Source organism: Sturnus vulgaris, chromosome 2 (genome assembly GCF_052056855.1).
Source record: "Sturnus vulgaris isolate bStuVul1 chromosome 2, bStuVul1.hap1, whole genome shotgun sequence".
Lineage (NCBI taxonomy): Eukaryota > Metazoa > Chordata > Aves > Passeriformes > Sturnidae > Sturnus > Sturnus vulgaris.
Window position 1 is genome coordinate 37,271,636 of NC_142244.1, and position 22,697 is coordinate 37,294,332.

At 39.8% G+C, this 22,697-nt stretch overlaps 1 protein-coding gene across 14 annotated transcripts in view; it reads left to right on the forward strand.

Annotated features, from left to right (window-relative positions):
• DLG2 (discs large MAGUK scaffold protein 2) overlaps positions 1-22,697 on the forward strand; it is a 982,239-nt gene that overhangs the window by 126,694 nt on the left and 832,848 nt on the right. For all 14 annotated transcript variants that reach the window (XM_088159292.1, XM_088159294.1, XM_088159295.1 and 11 more), the window contains one exon: positions 18,425-18,523. In XM_088159292.1, the coding sequence (XP_088015418.1) occupies positions 18,425-18,523 (99 nt within the window). The remainder of the gene's footprint in view (positions 1-18,424; positions 18,524-22,697) is intronic.

The following is a 22,697-nucleotide window of genomic DNA, read 5'->3' on the forward strand; positions in this document are numbered from 1 at the left end:
GCCTCATTACTTCTTTGGACCACGGTTTATAAGACTAGCATTCACAGCTTGAAAGCATTTTCTTGAAATTATGGCTCTTAAATTTTCCCTGTTGAAGAAAGAAGACTTATTTCTTTTCACCCCTAGAAAATGTGAGATAGGGATTGAGCTGAAAGTGGTTTAAATTCGGGTCTTCCACTGCTTTGAGAAGTGCTCTCTCCCTTCTCAGTTCCAGATATGTCTGGGGAAAGGTGTTGTCCATACTGCTGTCTATGTATTAGTGTATTCCTGCAGCCTGAGAGGGGGTATGCAGGTCTGAGCCCAGCTCCTCTGCTTAGCAAATGGTTGCTAGCCTGGGAAATATGTTTCTTCCCTCCCAGGACTCTCTGCATTGCAATAATCGGTTGCTAGCAAAAGAATGTCTCTCACTCAAGCATTGTGTAGACAGATACAATTGAAACCTTGAGATGTTTAGAAAATAAAATAATGGAGAACAAAAAAACCCAAAAACCCCCCACCTGGATGGAGGAATCCATCCGGTAAAACAAAAATGGAGTTGCTCTTTAGTATGACAATAGAAACATTGCTTGAAGCTGCAGGCTTGTGCTCAGCTCCAGGCACTCATTAAAAGACATAAATTTACCCTTGTTTTAACCTCTATATTCTTTAATTTGGTCTTCAGTGCTGCTTATTTCTGGTCAGCAGTGTATTGACCTTTATCTAGATGGAAAGCTGAGGTGAAGGAAAGGAGCACTGTGCTGTTGCACTTACATATAAATTTGGGAACTGAAGGTCTGCCTGTTCTGGTATCACTGCATGAAAAGCCTATTTACTTACAGGGCATATGGTGCAGATACTTTTGCCATATTGAATGATAATCGTTTGCAATTGCTGTGCAAGTTTGGTCATCCCTCCCTGATCTCATATGCACAGTCTTTATTCAGCACAGTGTGGGATCATTGCTTTGACATGGTCCCCACAGATTCCAGTTCTTCATTTAATTCCTGTTGTTCTGTGCATTTCCTATGTTTAGAGGGTCGTTTTGCAAATATATTTAATTGCATCATGCAAAAAGAATCCTCTTATAACTGCTTGCTTCAGGAATGCCTGCTATCCTTGTACTCAGTTATTATAAACACTGTAATTACTTCTCTGTCCTCTAAGTGCTGGCTTGTTAAAAGTTGCAGTAGTAAAATCCTTACTTAAAAATCTTCTGCCTGAAGCAATTAACATACCATTAATCTGTTTCACACTAACAGCTTGTCTAAAAAACATGGACCTGCAGCCCCTTCTATATGGGCCTATTAAAATTCAGTCTCTTCTCTGGAATTTTGTTTGTTTTCTTTGTTTGTGACTTAATTTGTATGGCTTGATTTACTCCCAGGAGCCACATTTGATTCTGTTTAAGTGATTATACTTAATATGCAAGAGTCATTAGGTATGATCAACCATAATGTTTCATTAGAAGGGTTCAAAACATTGAGTTTTATGCATCTGTTTCTTCACTAGATTTAGCACTATAGTATACATTTATCTGATCAAATGCAATTTATGTCTGTGGGTTGATTTTGTGGCAGAGCCAATTCCCAAGTAATTCTATTTGGCACTAAGTTCTCCTTCAAGACAGCAGCAGTCTCTTTAAGGGGTACAGTGTAAGTGACATCTTGGTGTGTGTTTTGTTAGTCATGTTCCTTTTGCACCCAAGGATGTGTAACAACCCTAACTGGATAATTATTGAACAACAATGGTGAAGCTTAGATCCATGTTTATTAGGGTTTGTTTTGTTTTTTAATATCAAGTACCTTTGTAATTTGATTTTTTATGCACTATTAAGGTTTTCTTTACTCGAAGAGGTTATTTTCTACATGTTCCTGATCTTCTCAACTGGGTTGACTAATGTTTAGAAATGGGTAACTGCAAACCCTTATTTATTACTAGCTGCAGCTAAATGCCTTGCCCATACTGGGTATCCATGCTGGGTCTCTATTTATAAATTTGTTATTTGTTCTGTAGCTTGTCAATAACTTGAGTGCCAGAGCGTCTGTTAAATGTCATTTTAGAGTTGCTTCTGAATGTGTTTTAATATGGTCAGGCCAATGTTTCCGTTTTAAACCAAGATGTATCTGTGCAGAACAGTGTCATCCTGTGGAGAGAAATGCTCTTGTGGTGCTGAGAGTAGGGCAGCATATATTTCATGCCACTCTCTGAACAGGTGATTTCTGTCCCACTCGACACCATTCTACTTTTGCCATCTCCTTGTGTTTGCATAGTTACACATGCTCATGATAAAAAGCCTTTTCCTTTGTTTCCTCTCACTTTTTCACAGTGCAGGGGAAAGGGCCACGGGGTTCCTGGTCCATGGCAAGCTGAACACGAGTCAGCAGTGCCCTGGCAGCCAGGAGGGCCAACCCTGTCCTGGGGGGCATCAGGCACAGCATCACAGCCTGGCAAGGGAGGGATTGTCCTGCTCTGCTCTGAGATGAAGCAGCCTCACCTCCAGTGCAGTTTTGGGCACCACAATATAAGAAAGGCATTAAGCTATTGGAGGGTGCCCAAAGGAGGGCCAAAGGATGGTGAAGGGTCCTGAGGGGAAGCTGTATGAGGAGTGGCTGAGGGGACTTGGTCTGTTCAGCCTGGTGGAGACTGAGAGGAGACCTCATTGTGGTCTGCAACTTCCTCACAAGGAGCAGCACTGACCTCTTGTCTCTAGTGACCAGCAATAACACCCAAGGAACTGGCCTAAAGTTGTGTGTGGGGAGGTTTAGGTTGGATATTAGGAAAAGCTTCTTCACCCAGAGGGTGTTTGGGCACAGGAACAGGCTCCCCAGGGAAGTGGTCACTTCCAAGGCGCCAAGCCTGACAGAGTCCAAGACATGTTGGGACAACAGCCTAAGGAACATGGTGTGACTCTTGGGGCTGTCCTGTGCAGAGCCAGGAGCTGGATTTGATGATCCCTATGGGTCCCTTCCAAATTCAGATATTTATGATTCTATGATTTCAGTTTAACATCACGATTGTATTGGTGTGCCTTGCATGAGGGTTTAGAGGACTCACTGGTTTCATATGTCCTTTTTTGACAGGGAGATCTGCTACTGACATTAGTGGGATGGATCTGGGATCTTGATATTAAATTAAACCAGATCAGCATTGATGAAAGAGTCACATCCTCCACAACAGGTTTATTTGGGTTTATTTTTTTCCTCACATTTATATAATATGGCTATCAAACAACCTCTAGGCAGTTTTTTGATCTGTGATTTGTTATTACATCTGCAAAGGATTGGGAGCAGGCCAGAACAGCTGCGAGGGACCAGAAACAATAATTTTCCCCAATGAAATTGTGCCTGAGTATCAACCAGCATACAGAATGAGCCAAACTTTTAATTAAGCAGTGAGTCTCTATTATGATAAGCATTGAGGTCAGACTATTGTGTAAATTCCACTTCTGTGTATCAAGGTCAAAAATGATAGATCTAGTTTGGAAATCTCACTTGACAAAAAGCTCTTGCAATTTTAAATATTTTTTCTAAAATAATTTTCCTAAACCATGATATGTTTCAACAAGAGAATACCAGATTAGTCTGAAAAAATTACCAACATAAAAATATCAGAATGTCCCAAGAGGCTTTTTCCACAAGCTAGCAGTTTCTCTCAACAGTGTGTGATACAATTCATTGTTTCTAATAAGATTCTGAGAAGTTATATTTTAGCTACCTGCAGAAACAAGCACATCAGCTCCTCAAGTGTGCTTCTTTGTCCTATAAAGCTGTAAGGGTTCTGTAAAATTGATATTCAGGGACAAATGTACTCTAGTTAAGATTCATTCTAAAAATATTTCAGAACAATTTGTCTCACTTACACATTTATTAACTCTGATTCTTCACCAATCTGAGCAACTAAGCAAGAGAATTCACTGCCCTCCATGTGCAAAGGACATAGGTCTCCATAGAGATTTAAGAGTCCATTATATATTTCTGCTGTCTACCAATACTTCTTTATTAAAATGTTTCTTGAATAGTTCCCAAGAATAAAGAATGATATCACCCCAAGACTTCTGGATCACATAAAGGTCACCCTGGGACTGATTTCTGGGATAGATGAATGTATCTTTGCTCAGTAAGATAAATATATATGAAAGAGAAAATATCCAGCCTCTTTTGTTTAGTTTTTCTATAATCTGGAGCAAATACTTTCAGGTTTTAGCAAATAGTAAATACAATCTCCAGAGTAACAACCTGATAAATTTTGGGAAAGCTGCCAACTTGAAAATATAATTTATCTCCACAGTTGTTCTTTTGTTGTTTGGTTTTTTTGGGTTTGTTTGTTTTTTTTTTTTAATGGTACAATTACAAATCCTAGACAAGTACTACAAACATGGGACTTTGTGTGTTTTTAGCTTGTACATTTTACTCATTTGCTGGTCCTTGATCCTTACTTGTACAACTTTAATCTGTCACAGGTTATAGCGAAAGCTGTCCCAGTTTAGAGATGAGACAAATTGCTGCTTGTTTGCCATTATAATATTTAGCTGAATTGTGAATTAAGGATTTATCTAGACCTTTCTGCAGGAGTGAATTTCACCCTTTTTCAATCTCCTCCTTCTTGAAAAGAGCCTGTAGGAATATGTTTCTTTTTCCTATGTAATCTTGATCCATTAATCTTGTCCATCCAAATGGACAGTCTTTTCGTAGAGCTCACTTTCTGAGCTAGTTTCTCTAACCATATTTGCCTTACTGTTGGAACCCTCTGTTAAATTCTACCCTTCCACCATCAATTACCACTTTATCTTATTCCTGAGATCTGTCATCCCTCTGCATGTCTACTCCTGTACCTCACTAACTCTTGACTTCCACGTCTGCTTCTTCAGCTCTTCACGACATATTCAGTGAGCAACATTCCTGGTATTGTCACCCCCAGTGCACAGAAGCTTTTCAGAGACACTATGTGACTATTTCATTTCATCTTCAAAACTGTGTTTTGTCCCAAAAGAGAGGTGATTTCAGCCATAGCAAGCATTCCTGTTGCAATATTCTCCTCCTCTGTGATCAGTATTGTCCCACTGTTTGCTCTTGCTTCTCCAGTTTCTCTTGTCTTGAGCTGAAATTGACAGTTTAATAGAGCAGAACCCTCGTGTGTTAAGCCAAAACAGATCTTGTGCTGGATATTGGCTTGTGTGGTGCCTATTTCCCCCTCAACCCAAAAAACTAGTTTTACAGATGAGTTCTGAAATGGAATTTTTAATATCATTCAAATATCTCATGTCTAGAAAATGTCAGGTTAGCTGGATCTCACAATTCCATCAGCTTGCACAGAGCTGCACAACACCAGTGGGGAAAAATGATTGAAGCTGCAAATGGATCTCTGTACCTTTGAGTGGGTTCAGCATTCTGGCTGCACCTCAGCTGATATGTCTGGTTGCTTGTGCTTTTCTGACATGAGGGCAGCCTTTTGAGCCTGTTGCTCAACAGTTATAGCCCAGATAGTGGTGTTCAGTTCATTGCTGTAGCTGTATAACATGTCTTCTCTTAAAGGACAAACCAAAATGATGGTATTTTCCCAGGTCCTCCAGTTCTTTTCAGAAGTGTAGGGGAGCCTACCTGGTTTTCAGAATTGCTGTGCCCTGTCACTGTGTGTGTATATATACATATATATATAAAATATATAATCTCAGCACTTTCAAGTAGTCATGGTGTCTCTTTCAGAGAAGAGACAAGTCAAACAGCTGTCATGCAAGCTGGAAAAAATTGGAATTAGCAGTAACAGACATAGTGGATTTGAAGTCCATTTTCTCAAAAGGCAGCTTTTGAAACTCGGGCATAAACACAGCAATGATAACTTTTAAATTATTGTTTTTTTTAATGAACCACTAAAGCAAATTTGATCTCTGTGAATTGGTTAATTACCACAAGGAGTGAAAGGATCCCTTGACAGATTTCAGGTCAGTCATTACACCAAGCTAGTGTTGTCTCTCACACATTTTTTGGTGTTGTGTTAGTTTGTAGAAAAGCAGAGGTAACAAAACTGACAACTTTGTCTTCCTAAGCAGTAGGAAGATTCATGACAGACATATGCCTTCACTTACGTAATCAGTATTCTTTTTTTGAGATATCTTGTACTTTTTTGGACAGAAAATGCTCCTGGCACACCCAACGGTATCTTTGCTAGGTCAGCAGCTAGCCTGTAACTAGATCTTTCAGTATTCAGGATGCTGAATACATTGTTGCCTGAAACAGTCCATCTTCTGCAGTCATAGGTGTATTTATTAATGCTGCTTCTTAATTCAATATCAATTTATTTATTGGATTCCTTGGGTTTTTTCCCCATCTAGGGAATGTGCCTTATATATACAGATATCTTTGCACTCACAGTGGACAATTCTGTTACTTTTGAGTTTTAGAATCATCATATATTACTCTTTGCTTGCAATTAGTGATCATTTTACCCTTGGACAAGGACCAAACACCACTTATTGGTGCTCTGTTATGTGGATAGTCATCACACAGAGGGGAGGATGGACCTGACATCCTTGCTTAATGCTGAACAGAGAGGAGCGCTCAAGTTGTAATGATCTTGGAAAACCATTATTTTTGCCTGGCTTCACAGGGCTTTGTTGCAGCTCAGCCAAAAGAAAATGAAGGCTTGGATTGCTTTTGTGAAGTGTCATCAGGATGCTGGTCACAGATATTCAAAAGAATATTCTTAGTTAACTATAGCTAAGAAAACAGATGGGGGGATGTTTCCAAACCATGAAATTACATTGCTGATTGCAGGTATTTGTCTTAGTAGTAGAAACTACATTTTTGCCCACAGCCTTCAAAAGTGTAATATTAGAATTTACCATCTCTTTTAGGGACACCTCTACTGACCCCTGTTTGACTAAGCACTGCACAAAAAGAAGAAGATGACCTTGCCTAGCTTCAGCTTTGTCTATAAGCTAGTGATATGTGGTATTAACCTGGTGGTGGTAATTATGTAATAGGTTGTCAATATGGGGGTTGCTGTCGTGGTTTAACCTGTCAGGTAGCTAAACATCACACAGCCCCTTCCTCATTCACCCCTTCTCAGTGGGATGAGGGGAGAATTGGGGAAAAAAATAAATTGTGATTTTAGACAAGACTGTTTGACAGAGCAGAAATGGAAGGGAAAATAGTAATAACAACAACAATAAAAATATTGAATATACCAAACACATTACACCTTCCATCTACTGACCAGTGACCAACCAGCCAGTGACCTGAGCAGTGACCCATGGCCAGCTTTCCCCCTGGCTTACATAGTGAGCATGATGCCATATGGTATGGAATATCCTTTGGATCACTTGGGGTCTGCTGTCCCAGCTGTCTCCTCCCAGGTTCTCGTGCTCCTCCAGCCTTCTCACTGGTGGGCTGGTGTGAGAAACAGAAAAGTCCTTGGCGTAGTGTAAACACTGCTTAGCAACAACTAAAGCATCACTGTCTTATCAATTTTATTCTCATCCTAGATCTACAACACAGCCCTGTACCAACTTCTAGGAAGGAAATTAACTCTATGCCAGCTGAAACCAGGACAGCTAAATATACAGAATAGCACATAATGCCAACAAAACACAGCTCTAACAAACATCCAAGTTGTGGTGAGGCTTCTGAATACAACCAGAATTGGAATTTGAGCCCCTGCTAAGGAGAGGTGAGGTTGTAAAGGTTTTAGAGTAAAGGACATAAAGGTGATTTGGGTGTTTCAAGCAAATATTCATCAACAGTGAAAGTATTTTCAAGTTTTTCATCTGGAATTCTTCCAAGTTTGTATGTACACCTCTACCCAAACAAGCCTCCTTGATGGCAGAAACATCCCAGCAAAAGGAGAAGGTCCTACCTAAGCTGCAGGGACACATTGCAAATGCATGGAGTTGCAGACAGCTTTAGCATGAGCTGTTGCAGTCAGTTTTTAGACTGGATCTATTGCCTCATCCAGGATTTCCCTTTGATAGTATCAACAGGACCTCGGTGTCAGTGAGCTGTGACAGGGACACTGTTTCTCAGGTCAGCTTGAGCTGGTACCTCTGAAGGATTCCTGGTCCAGGATCCATATGGCCTGTGCAAGGTTGTATGCATGGAAGGGGCATTACATATACTAGGAGACTTCCTCCCTGAAACTCTTGGCATTGCCTGGTGCATAAGCATCTGCTCCTTTTCTGTCAGCTGCAGTTGACAATGAAATTTATTTAATCAAATTTCAGTAGCCTTTATGCTTCTGTGCTTCTACAAGCTCACAGAAGCCCAAACTCCTGTACAGTCCATAATTTTTTAATAACAATGGCTAATGTTAATTAACATAAGTTCTTGGAGTCCTCATACAAAATAGAGTTCTGCCATCTCCCCATTAGGCAATGAAAGATTCTTATCCAGCATTGAGGTCATGACAGTTGTCACAAAGGAAATTGTCAAACATTGGCAGATCCACAGAGCTCAACCTTCTGCAAAGTATTTAGGGAATATTATTTTCCCTTTCACTTAACTATGTTGTCTGGTTATTAATATTTAGGGAGTGTAATGATGTATTCTGCAGTTTAATGAGCTGATTCATTCTACTTGACTTACCTTTTGGGTCTTTTCCCTTTGATATATATCGGTGTGAAGCATTTTCTAATGCTTTGTAGGAGAGAAGCTGGATGAAGAGATATGGCACTATGTTTTGCCGAAGGTTTTGTTCAGCTGCAGTCTTTTTGCATGTCAGCATGAGTATATATGATTGTGGAGCTCTGCAGCCATGACTTAGCAAGGCAGCTTGCCACTGTAATGACAGCCACTGCTTATTTCCCCTCCTGATGGCTCTGGCTGAAACAAATGTTCTTCTATACCAAGGTTTAGGATGCTTCAAGCAAAACTATTTTGAGAAGTAAAGTCATGACAATATTATTCAAGGCTTTGATTTTGTGGTTTTGTTGATGGTTTGAGGTTCTTTTTTTTTAATTTAATGTAGGCTTTATATTCTTGTATTGGTGTAAAACACCTTTGGTCATCCTAAATATCACTTTTTAATATTGCTCTCAAAATGGAACGGGTTATATTACTGCTATTGAATAGACTGACTTAATTTCACCATTTCTGGCAAGCAAAAGCACAAAATTTAATCTCAAGTGAAATGTGGATAGCTTCCTCCTCTGTAATTTCTCTGGAGGTGTGTGTAAATAGGAAGAATCTGTGTGGGCCAGTGGAGGAGACAGGAGATTGGTTTCTATTCTTGGATTTGCTATGGACCTACAGCACATCATGAGATAGATCAGAATTCTCTTTATCTGAGTGACTTCTTATTTAAGCATATTTTCTGCAAGGTTATCATGCAGTACATAGCAGTCTTGACTGTTTCTCCTGTTTTGAGTTAGAATCACAGAAGGATTTGGGTTGGAAGGGACCTTAAAGACCCTCCAGTTCCAACCCCCTGCCATGGACAGGGACACCTTCCAGGCTACACAAAGTCCCATCCAGCCTGGCCTTCAACACTTCTATGGATGGAGCATCTACAGCTTCTCTGGGCAAATTGTTCCAGTGCCTCACCAGTCTCTTGGTAAAGAATTTCTTCTTAGTACCCAACCTAGACCTGCTCTCTTTCACTTTAAAGCCATTCTGCCTTGTCCCATCATACATGCCCTTGTCAAAAGTCCCTCTCAAGCTGTCTTGTGGCCTCTCTATGTCTGGAAGGCTGCAATAAGGGCTAGATCTTGTCCTAAACTCTGTCCTAAACTGTCCTAGATCTGTCCTAAACTCCTAAACACACAGAGTCTTGTTCTCCTCACAAATGAGGGAGTACAGTCCTTTGAAAGCAACCATTCTAACTCTCCTGACCAAAGTAGAGGTATAGTTAGGAATAAAAGAAGAGCTGTTCCCAGACGCCAAGGCAGCCCACAGAAGCCATTTCACTGAGTCCTTCTCCATCAAAAACTCTACCCTTACATTCATAAATGCCCTATTATTTCTAATCTGAGGTCAGTCCATGCCAGCTGTATGGAACAATGGTAACCAAGTAGTTCCTTTCCTTTCATCTTAATATAATTGATACTAATTAATACAGTCCCTCTCATTATGACTGTTACAGGAGACCAGATAGAAATGCAACATCAGGAGTTACGTAATTGCAATTGAATTGAAAAGGGCCCATTTGCAGGGGTGCAGAGTTGGGAAAGGTCAATGGGCAACAACAAGCTCTGCTACACTGCACAGAGGGAAGGACAAAGGCTGTCCTCATCCTCTCTATTCCTTCCATCATAGAGCCATTTGACTGTACCTTTAAAAGATTTGATCCATTTCCTTGGAGCCCCCAAGAGTTTAGGAACCACTTCTGCTCCTGGATAACAGTGTAGTTAAGCTCATTGTGTGTATGAAACGTGGGAACTGCTCTGTGAGATCCTCCTGGCCTGGAGCACACTGCAGTGATTTCTCTTTTGCATCTCTGCAAAACAGTTATGCTTGCTGCCTCAAATCTATTGTGCACCTTTGTGGAGAGTCTGATGTTCATTTAATTTATTTCTGGTTTTCAGAGCAAAGTGCACTAACTGGGGACTCAGAATTACTGTGTAGGTCTTCTGTTAAGAACTTGACCTCAAGCTATATATCCTAGGGGAGACTACTGAAGTAGCAGTAGAGCTAAAGGGCTGTATATATCCTTGGGATTTTTGACAGACCCAACACTGAGCCCTGAAATTGGTAGAGAATTTTCCACACTGTGTCAGGAACATCTTTGGAGAAAAATTTCATTGGTTTCAAGAAAAATTAAATGTGAAAAGCACAATTAAAAAGTAGTGTGTTATTATAGCAATCAAAGCAGTTGGCTTTTTTTTTCTTTCCTAGTTGTTAAAAAAAAATAAATCTACACTGATGCAATAAAAAAATGACACAAGAGAATAAATGTATCAAGTTGTTATGGCAACTGAAATATGTAGGTTGGAATTTATGTATCCAGAACTTCTATGTAAGTAAAATAAACATTATCCTTGCTAATTAAAATAGCATGCAAAGATTATTTAATTTAAAATCATTAGTCATATTTTTCTTTACAATTAATGACTGACTTTCTTTTTTTTCTGTTTCCAAGTATTTGCGTTTGCTTCCAGCTGTGGTCTGCTTGTATTTTCACAACAAGATTGTGATTTCACTAATATGAGCTAAAGTGTGGAGGGAGTCCACTGAAGCTAATGAATAAAATGTGTGCAGGTGGGCACAACTGGAATCAAACCATGTGCTTTGGCACGTCACTCTTGCTGCAGGTGACCTTTCTTCTTGCAGGGCCTCTTGGCAGGTGTCATTACCCCATGCTTGAGGGGATCTCCCAGCAACCACAGCTCTCTGGCTTTCTTCTCAGCTTGAAACAGTGCACACGGAGCTCCTTCCAGAGCTTGTTTCTGCATACAGCCTGTCTTCAGCTGTAGGTTTTGCTTCCAAGATATTTTATGAGAGTGAATTCTAAATGAGCATTCATTAATTATGTTCAGCCTTTTAATTTTTCTAGTCCTTTTCCTCCAGCCTTCATAAAGAGTTCAGTAATAGCTTCTGCTTTATTTGAAAGAAATAGATCTTTAATATCCTAAATTACTCTTCATGTTTTATCTTCTTTATGCCCAACAAAGTGCAGGCTGATAGCTGAAAGGTAAAGGAATGAGGATAATGATCTGACTCAGATCCCAGTGAGCTGAGGAAAATGCATTTATTTGTTTAATGTTTTAATCTCATTCATTCTCTTGTTCAGAGGTGTCTCAATTTGCCCTATGGAGTTTAAAAACACTGCTATCAGGAATGTTTTGGAAAATAACCCATCAGCAATACATAAGTTAATTGTTTTCATTTCTTGTGGGCAGATATCTGCCTGGCATGAAGCTACAGCTGGGGTGTCTCTTTGCCTAAAAACTGCAGCCAGTCTGTCCAGTCTCATTCTTTGAGCATCATTTGAGTGTTCATCCTTGCAGCAGAGTTCATCTTTGTGATGTGTGTTTTGCTTGTTTTTTCTCTTCGCCACATCAGATCCTGCCAGCCACCGCTATTCAGTGTGCCAGGTCTCGGCAGGGGAGAATACTTGAGCACCAGCCCTCTCCAGGCTTGTGTTTGCAGGGGCTCTGGTGGCTGCACAGTGCCCTGCTCCTTTCCCTTGCTGCTGTACAAATCATCACACATGGCAGAGTCCACTGTTGGGTGACCTTAGTGACTCTGCTGCCTGGGAAAGGAGGCATATGAGTGCCTTGATTTGTCTCCCAGCTCAAAAATAAGGCTCTGCACCAGCTCTTTTCTGACCCCTTGCTTCTCTCTCTCCTGAGATCCCTCCTGGAGTACTGCATCCAGATCACAGTATAGGAAAGATGTGGACTGTTGGAGTGAGTCCAGAGGATGGGTACAAAGTTGACTATAGGGCTGGAGCATCTCTCCTATGGAGTCAGGCTGAGAGAGCTGGAATTTTCAACCTGGAGAAGAGAAGCTCCTAGGAGACCTTAGAACATGTTCCAGTACATAAAAGTAGCTTAGAAGAATGATAGGCACAAACGTTTTTGTGGAACAGCTAAACTAAAGGAGGGTAGATTTAGATTTATATATAATAAATAAGTTCTTTATTTTACAATGAGGGTGGTGAAAGACTGGAAGAGGTTGTTCAGAGAGTGATGGATGACCCACCCCTGGAAATTCAAAGTCAGGCTGGCTGGGGCTCTGAGCAATCTGATCTAGTGAGGGGTGTCTCTGCCCATGGCAGGGGCATTGGGACAGGTGACCTTTAAAGTTCCCTTCTAACCAAACCATTCTATAACAAGTGACACTGGAGACAGAGCCTAGATCAGCAAAATGAATCCTATGTGTGTCTTCTGGTCTGTCACCCAGCTTGAGTTTGTGGGGCCAACTGACTCCAGCCAGCTTCATCTGAGCTCTGTCAGGGAGGAGAAAAGCTGATGCATGAGCTAGTGTCTCCTCCCTGCCTGAATGCCCTGCCTGGAAAGCCACCTGTCTTGACAGTGCAGTGCAGGTAGGTAATTGTGTGATATGCATAGTGAGGGAAATCACACCTTTGTTAGTCCAGCAAAAGTGATTACTCCAGTAGCTGATGGCTTGAATGAGAGCTTTTAGATGAATGGTCAAATCTGTACTGGGGACAAGCAAATGCAAAGTTCACCAGTGACATTCTGACATCCAGAAACACACTGAGAGCGAGATTTGCACTCAGGAGGGTGGAGCAGCATTAAATCAGATCCTGACCTTTCTGAGACACAAGTCCACAGCCGGATAATTGTTCCTGAGCTGTAACACTCTTTAAGGCTGTCATAAAATTTTCTGAAAGGTTGAATCCATATTAGTTAAAGTGAAATCATAAAAATCCCAGGGCAAACTAAATATTACTCTAATATTTATGCTCACTTTCAAATACAGTAACTTAAAAAAAAATTAAAACACTTGTGATTTGTACAGTGGAATCCGTGCTCAAATTTGTATTTTTCTTCATTCACGTTTACTGGTCATATTGGGAAGGCTGGTGCAGAAGGGACTGAAGGACATTCTTACAGGGCTCTACAACATCACCCTGACTTAAGACAGCTGCAAAGTCTGAGCTAATGCAATGTGATGTGGAGCAAACCTTGATGTAATCAAAAAGTGAACAAGAAACCCTGAAACGGAAATAAAATCTTTTCTGACGTCTAAATCATTTGACACGGAACTATGCCTTTCTATAGGGCCTTAGAAAAACCGAATTAGGAAAGAAAGCTCTGCTATATTATTTCTGGATTGAAATTTATGCCCAGCTGAGGCAAATTAAACTGTTTGACTTTTGTGGGATTACATTTCTGATTTTAGTTTCTAGCATGGCCTGCTCTGGGATTGTCTGAGTTTTCAGTGATATTGATGAAAGTCATATCCTGTCAAAAAAATTTGTTGAATGACATTTCTTCCTGTAATAAGGAATAAAAGAGGCATAGAAATAGGACTAGCAAAGCATGTCTTATGGTCTCTAGAACTATTTCTCTGCATGGCATTGCAGGAAAATCTCATCAAGCCCTCAGTGATGCTTTGTCTCCCACAGTCTGTCCAAGATGTACAACTTTTTTTTTTTTTTTTTTTTTTTTTTTTTTTGGTGGTCCAGTGATGGTGACAGCATGTTTAGAGAGCTGTCAACTCTGTGTAGGTATGTCAGAAAGGTGCAGAGCTTGGAGGACGGATCACAGGCACAGAAGGCATTCGTGCTGTTGCTGGCACCGTTGTAAAGGATGAACTTGACTTCGGTCCAGTTCTGGTTCACACACAGATTGAGCAGAGTGTGAGCAGGTTGGCTGTACCTGGCACAGAGGTGTGCTCTGTTCTTTGCTACTAGCAGTGTCCTGCTGAGCATCTCAGTTCAGCTCAGGTTGCTTCCTACTCCAGCATATCTGCTGAATGAATTAATTTACATCAATGTCCCATAAAATGGATAATTAGAGCATATATTATGTTGAAATGTAGCTTTTTAGATATTCTAATGATTTTCAAATATGCTTGCTCTAGAAAAGTTAATTAAATAAAAGCAGTATTTCTCAGCATTATATGTTTCTGGGAGCGTTTGGTTACCAGGATGATAGATTTTCTGACAGATATCAGCATCCAAAAGGTAACAAATCACTGGGGGTTTTTATTCCTTTCCTCTCCTCATACAAATCACCTGGGGCAAGCAGGCATTTATTGACAGGCTCTCATGAGACTGGAGCCAACTGGTGATCCAAAGTGCCCAAAGAGATCTCAGGGCAACCTCTGTTTTGAATTTCTCTTGCTAAAAGCATAAAGGAGAGTGTTCCCCAAGCCAGGGGCTGTAGGGGAAGGTGCATTGGCTCTCTGAGCCCTAGCAGTTGCACACTTATTTGGCTTATGGACTGTAGTTCCTCACACTTCCACCCAGCCTCCTGGGCCCTTGGTAAAGCTGATCAGCCTTTTCTAGCCACATATGTCCTAGAAAATATTCCACGTGTGCAAATAAATTCAAAGTCCTGGAAACAATATCCTAGAATGTGGAAGAGCAGAATAAAGTTTGCACGTATGTTTCCTGGGTTTTTAAAAATATTTTTTATATTCTCAGTGTTGGGCTTCACTCCAAGAAATAAACATGTGGTAACTATTGGGGATAGTTATACATTCCTCCTATTGAGATATCCGGTATAAATTCTGGAAATCCTATAAATTCTTGTGTTAGATTGGGGAATTCATCCACCATTACATGGCTTGGCTGCTGTTGGAGGACCTCCCATAGAAACTCATGGAAAACCCATATGCCATAATTGCCTGTGAGGGCAGATGCTCCTTCTGTCTGGTTGCTGGCTCAGATGTGAGCTGGAACCTGTTGCCTGCTGAAAGTGGAAGCAGTGACTAGTCTTTCATAACTCATATCTATGTACTTTGGCAAAAAATAATCAGCCAGAGTTTTGTTGTCAGTTGATTGTGTCACTTGTGCAGGTCCTAAAAAGCTACCTGTGAGATGTGTTATAAGCACAGAAAAACTTCACTGAGCGCCGTTAAAATTAGAGAAAATTGGCAAGGTACATAACGTGGTTACTGTTTTATTAATAAATATTTAAATAAGGCTGTGAGTTTGCACAACAAAAGAAATATGTTGAAGAGGTTATGGTCTAAATAGTATCTGCTAATTATAATATAAATAGATTAGTGTTTATTATTGTACAAAATTAGAAGGTTGCTTTAGGTGTGATCTGCAAGGCTCATGGTTACTAACCATGTGAGTAAAGTTACCAGGTGAAGTTTTGGTCTGCCCTTGCAATATTTGCACGTGAATTCTCTTCTGTTTCTTTGACCAATTTGAAGAGCATAAGATCATGCTTTCTTCTGTGAGGAGGAAGATAGAGTTGTTCCAACTACCAGCCCTCTAGATGCAGGAGCGTGATAAAAAGTCTATAGTTTTGGCAGTAATTGTAGCTCAAGCTTGAAGTCATTATTTCCAGAACCTCCTGCAAGGATGTGTGAGCATGGCACACGTTGCCCACTGCATTTGTGGTGTGTCATGGTGGGGCTGCCAGTCCTTCATCTCCTGGTCGTGGTTCAGGAATAATGATGTGTTGCTGAAGCGCTTCCTTTGCATGAGCAGGCAGCTTTTGGCTGTAAAGTATACAAATAATTTTAAGCAGGATAGACTTTTTGTTGGCCTCCAAAGGCAGGGTTGTATGTAATCAAGAATGAGAAAAGACTCAAATCCAAGATTGTTAGCTTTTAATAAATCTGTCACAATGCACAGCAAGTACGCTTTCTGTCTCTTGGATTATACAGTCCTATTTATTTCATAACACAGAATTAAATATCTCTTGGTGTTCAGATGGATTTCTAATGTATGCTTTGTTTAGGTTAGGGAACTGTATATTATTTTGCTAATGATTAGTGAACCTTAATGCACTGGAACAGAGAGATGTTCCAGATTTATTACAATCACTCTTGATTGAGCTGTTTGAACCCCCCTAATGTCCTTGATTTTCTACTCTTTACAATGAATTTGTGACCCATTTCTCTAAAGAAAACAGTGGAAACATTTCATAGCATCTTATGACATTGTTTTATGTTCTTTCAAAATATTGGAGCCAACTAATGGTGAAAAATTTGAGAAAAAAAACATATAAAATGTAAACAAAGTAAGTTTCTTATCCCATTTTGCAGCTGCACTCATTTGATAAATGTTACCATAGAAGTTTCTGCTGAAGCTTGTCAAACCCCGTTAGAGAAGCTGCAGGAGCTGAGCTCATTTGGATTAGGATCCTTTAGATCTTGATAATTAGAGCAAATAAATAATGTATCGATTTGAATAGTTTATATTGTTGCCTGTAAATAATAACAATCAAAAACATTTATGTCAGGTATTCAAAGCAAAGATGAAATGAAAATTTTATGCATGCTTTTTAGCTCCTCACAAAACCAATTTTCTCTTCCTGAAAGAATCATTTAGGGAGTTGCTTGGATTTTTTGTAGGCTCTGAGGCACGACCTGGGTTCAGTTTCCTGCTGTCCTTGAAAATTTTGGCCTCCTTGTCTTTCTGTCCCTTACTCCCTTCCACATTACAAATGGGGGATATTCAACACCCTTTGGTGACTAGAAACCAGCCGAGGGAATGAGTGGTTATTCATGTGAGGGAAGCTGTAACCTCAGAGAGGACTTGTGGAGTCCTGTGTACTTAGCCCCACGTAATGCAGAGCTGCTGGGCCTGATCCAACCTTTAAACACAGTTTTTACTGGAGCACAAGACTCATCCATTGGTTCCAGAGAAGCAAGAAGCACGTGTCTAAGTAGTTGGCTGGACTGGGGCCAGCACTCAGTCTTTTGCTGGACAGAGCCCTAAATAAACAACCTAGGATCAGAAGAGAGAACATTTGCACATGCGAGTGTGATTTGGCTGTTTCTGTGGCACTGGCTCGTTGTTTTCTAAGTTGTGCTGGCAAAGGCTGCTCTACTCAAAATGCTAACAATTTCTTGCCTGTAGTGTTAAAATTGACTGCACTCCTGTTGAACAGGCTAAAACAGGATGGGTCTAAATCACTCAGGGTGCTTGTGATGCTGGGCACCCACAGACACAAGACACTGAACTCTGTTGGAATCCTCCCTACTTTCCTGTTTGTGCTTTTGCAGAGTGCTCAGAAATTTTTTGAGATCCGAGTTAGAGACAGTCATCACATTTCCTTCAAAGGCTGACTTTTCAAGCACATTATTTCAGGGCAGAGCATTGTAAACAGAGATGTCATTTGTAATATTTACTGTCTTAATGTAAAATCTACAGTAATATATTAGATTTCCAGCAGGAAAATTGAAAAAACAAATATAGCCATTTACTATGTCTTCTGCCAAAGATATTATTTGAAGAAATACTGTGTGTTTTATGAGGGCTTTGTGTAAGCAGTGTAAGATTGAAATCTGTGTAAATGAAGGAAGAGTAACAAAAAAATACATTTGAATTTAAAAGATTTACACATATAGTTATTAGTCAAGCACGAAACCTTTTAAAAATGTTTCACTTAGGAGAATGTCATGAATTAGAAGTAAGAAAATAAACCAGATAATTTGTTTGTTGCTGTAAGGAGATATATATTCCTGCAGGTACTCCAGATGAGAGCCCCATCACAGTGAGCAGGTCTTTTTGCCAGGGCACTGATTTCCTTCCTTATCTTTATGTTCTGTTGCTGAGAGCTGCACAGCACCTTGAATGCCTTCTGAAGTCACACAGAGATTATGATAAGCATCATCTTGCAGATTTAGCCTATTAAGACTTTCACAGACTTCCATGAGAGTGCCTGTAGGATCAAACACAGAAAGTTTTGCATGAAAAAACATTGAGATGAAAATCTTCTGTATAAACCACCTGATACTTATCTGAATTCAGGCTACCCTTTTGTGTGTTACATGCTAATCTTTATGTTTAAATGTAATTGAATTAAAGCACACTTCTCAGCTATCTTATTTGTGTATTTTTCCACCCTGCTCTTTAGCCTGCAGCTTCTAATGAATCAGAAGGATCTGGCCAACATGGTGAAGACAACAAGGAGAAGCTGACTTTTGAAAACTATGTGGTAGACATGAAGACAAAGGTACTGTCCATTCTTTTTTTGTGACAGAGAATGAAATCCTTGTTTAATGAAGTTTTGCTGGAGGTGAAGTGTATAGGACATACAGAATCTGAGCTTTTTTTATTTCTGTTTAATGACTTCATGTCCGTTATCACATTTGAATGAGGCTTATGGCTGCAATTAATTGTGGTATATTGCTAACCCTGGGTATTCTATGCTGACCTAGGCAGGATTTAATTTTTATTTTTATGTACAAGTCTTGCTCATATTGGCGATGGTTCTACAGATTTGATGATCTTAAGGTAGTTTCATTTCAGTCTGTTTTTAAAGTCCGAGTTGTTGTGCAGTTAGTAGGTTTTATTCCAGTTGTTTTCAGTCTCTTAGTATGTGTTGTAGTTTCTTTTTAGTCTGGAGTCAGTATGGAAGCATTTGAATATCAGAAAAGCTATGATTTTAGTATGGGCAGCCTAATGATACCTATCATAAAACTCTCTTGAATAGCCTTACTTCATGGCTGTGGTAAAGGGGCTGTGTTACACTTCCCTGTCTTCCTGCACGAAAGAGTGAAGCCATAAGTGTTTCATTATAGTATCTCCATTATTTTCATAGAGTCACAACTTGGCTGGAACAATTCCCTTGGCCTTAGATATTATTATGTAGACTTCAGCCTTGATGTCATTGTGTATTTTTCCTTTTTGAAGTGAAAGAAACTTAGTAAGTTTTCTTTCAAAGTAAGCAAGCTGGAAACATGTTGAAAAGAAAAGATACATTAACTGAGCAGATGTGTTTGTGTGGTACCTTGTAGACTTCAGCAAAAGTTGTTTCCAACAGTAGAAACTTGGGAATTATTCCTCTTTTCTAAAGCTTTTCCATGGGCTTTATTTCCCTTAATAGATCAATTTCTCTGTTCATTAAATTTAAAAAATCTAAAGATCTAATTTTCTGACGTGATTTTCTGACTTTCTTTGTTGTGTTCCCAATTTCCCAATCATAAAAACTTTTGTACCATATGGTAGAGTGGTGTTACTTGATGGTTGAAGTACAAGAACATATATGCTCATTGAAATTTGTCTTTATATTTATGGAAGATTTTATTTCTCCAAAGCAAGGAGTTATGAAAAGTTTGATATATGCCCTAAATACATTGTGTCCACGAGGATGTTGTGAAAATCATGCGATGAAGTTAATCTCATCTCAATTTCACAACACGTTTTCTGTTATGAATGCCCAGATGAACAATGTACCACCCTCCTACTTAGAGTCACTGCAAACTTTGGACTGAATGTTTTTCCATCAGCAATTCTATGTATTACATTTTCATGCTGTTCATGTACAAAGTGTACCTGAGCGGAAACTCCAAAAATTGGCAACTCCATTGCCAAACTCTAAGACATTCAGAGCTGTGAGTGGTGTTTTGTTCAGTTCTCAGTACCATGGGATGGTAGATAGCAGATGTTTTGGTTTTGTTTCCAGGAACTTGTGATTTAGTGTGCCAGTTCACTTGAAAGCATCATTTTGTCTGATTTCTTTTTCAAGTGAGTGTGCTTGAGTGTTAGTGGCTGCTATGGCAGTGACACCCAGCTATTTAACAGAAGCTACATGTTTGAACATACATGCCAGAGCTTTTCAGTTGCTGATGATCTATTGGTGGTTAGATGTACTTCCCCAGGCACAATGCCCAAGAATGAAAATTAACTCTTGGTTCACCATTGATCTTGAGAGTTGAGAACTGCTTCTGGATGTACCACCCTTGAGTACCATGTGGATTCTGTTGCAGAGCATCCCAGCCTGCATTAAGCCAGCAGAGCATTTGTAACTGAAGCACTTCTGTTTCATTCAGAGTAAGGGATTTGTGTGAAACAAGGAAACAATTATGGATTTGTATGGGAAATAATAGAAAAAAATTAGGCACAAGTTTTAAACTAACGAAGGTTGCAGGGCTTTTGAAAGGCTAGCTTGTCCAAGGGCCTTCAGTGCTGTAGGATGGGTCAAGGACCTCTACCCCATACTCTGTGATGATGAAAGTGCATGTCCTACAATTCTACAAGTCATACTATGTTCCCAGCTTGCTCTACTGCCTTCTCATAGGCCCCCAAACTGGTGAGCATGTGGCAATGAGACTGCTGGAGAGGTTGCACTGTATCAGAAGTAGCTTTTTTGATTTTTCTTATGGGGCAGTTGGTTGGCTTAAGTGGTGCAAGCTCCCACGTACTGCCTAAAGGGGTGGTAAGGTGGGAATGTACTTGGGCTAAGAAGACAGGGAATCCCCTCCTTAACTGTGAAGCAGAAACTTTTTTTCTGTGGCTGTTGAGCCTAAGGGCACCATGGCCACCTGGGTGCACAGACCTTGTGGGGAAGGAGTGGAGATGCCTGTCCACCTTTCCCTTCTCCCTGTGACCATTTTACCATCTACCATCAGGACATTGAGAGGCAAGGTCTGCTTCTCCACCAAAAAGAAAATTGTCTCTTTCTTCTCATTGGAAAAGCTAGCAGCTGGAGAAATTGGTCAGGATTGTGCTAAATAGCAGTGAAATTTGCCATGCACGGGTGAAGGGAATGATTCGTGTTATAGCTTCTGTCTGAGATTCTCCTGGGCCTGAGGCCAGTTGCAGAGCTGCTGCTCTTAGGGCTGCTGCAGTTAGGAGGGGAAGAATTGCTAATTTGGTGATCTTTAAATTAACACCAGGACTCCTGGGCTTCTGATTCAGCCTGGGAACTACATTAAAATTCTGAGTGACTAAGGTATACAGAACGTGCTTTCTGAAATTTGTATTAACTCCTCTTTATGGATGAAGAAGGATTTATTCTAACATTTCATCTGTAATACAGCTTTTAACTACATATCCAGGATCTACAAGATTAGTAGTTTCTCTCTTCTTTTCTTTTTTTTTTTTAAGTGTACCACAAAGCACCCATCATAAAGAAACTGTCTCATGAGAGTTTCCATTGTAGCATATACTTAGATCACTTGAATCCTGATGTTAACCTACTAAGTACCCAGCTGGAATCCACAAGAACTGGATTCAAGTGGTATAAGTGAGCTCTGGCTGTAAAGACATAATTTGCCAACTACATCAATTGCCCTCTTGGAAGATATAATCAGGAAACTATTTATTTGTAGCTTGTTTGGATGTAACATAGAACCTGAAAAGAAGAAGGAGACTATAACCTGGGAATGTAACACCATCAACAAGTACTCCATAATACACAGTTTAAGATGCATTAGGAGTAAATAAATCTTTCCTTATATTGGTAAGAGCATGTGTGTCTTCATGTGTTCTTTGTATAGGTGCACAGAGCTCTAGTCACTCGTTAAATTTTTTAAGATGCTGACATTGCTAATGCAATGTTAACAGTCTGGTTAGCTATCTCCTTTCTTAGTGTCTACTCCAAAACTTGGAGATTCAGTGCTCTTGTTTTTTATAATCTTTACTCTTTGAATAAAAGAAAATAAACAAGTTATGCTTTTAAATTTTTTTTAGCAATCTATTTTGCTTTGCAGTTTTTGCTTTATAATATTTGGGTTTCAAAAGAATTTAAGAAGTGTTTAAGAAGGTGCATAATGAAAGATTGAAAAAAATCAGAATATTTTCTAATGATTTAGCTTTTGCAGAAGCTTGCTTTTACAAATATTGAATGCAGCAGGATGTTGCAGGCTCTGGTTCTAAATATAGTGGCCTAATTAAACCTTCTGCTTTGGTTATCCAAGTGGAAGTACCTGCATACAATGAAGACTTTAATGCCAGAAAGGAGCATTAAATTGTTCAGTGTAAACTGCATTAAAAGACCATCTCCTTTCACCCACTCACCTCATATTGTTGGTTATTGTATGACTTACAAACAAATACCTTGGTAAAATTAAAAGGAGAAGGAAGCAGTCAACTGGGCAGATGGTTTTCACATGGTGATCAACAGAGCCACTGGTGTCACAGTGGGAAATAGTTGTTATTCTTCCTATATTAAGGCTTCCCAAGAGTCAGAGCTCATCACAGAGGTTATTTTTTACCATCTAAGTTGACTATGAGCAACTATAAACCATGTCTTTTCACCCCAGATGGCTGCTCCTCAATTTTTTAGTTCTGGGTCAAGCCTTTCTATAGTAGATTTCAGTCAGGATCATATGTACATATAATAAAAAGGCTGGAAGAACAGAGGAAAAAATAGAACTAAGCAGTGATATGACCTCCAGAAATTA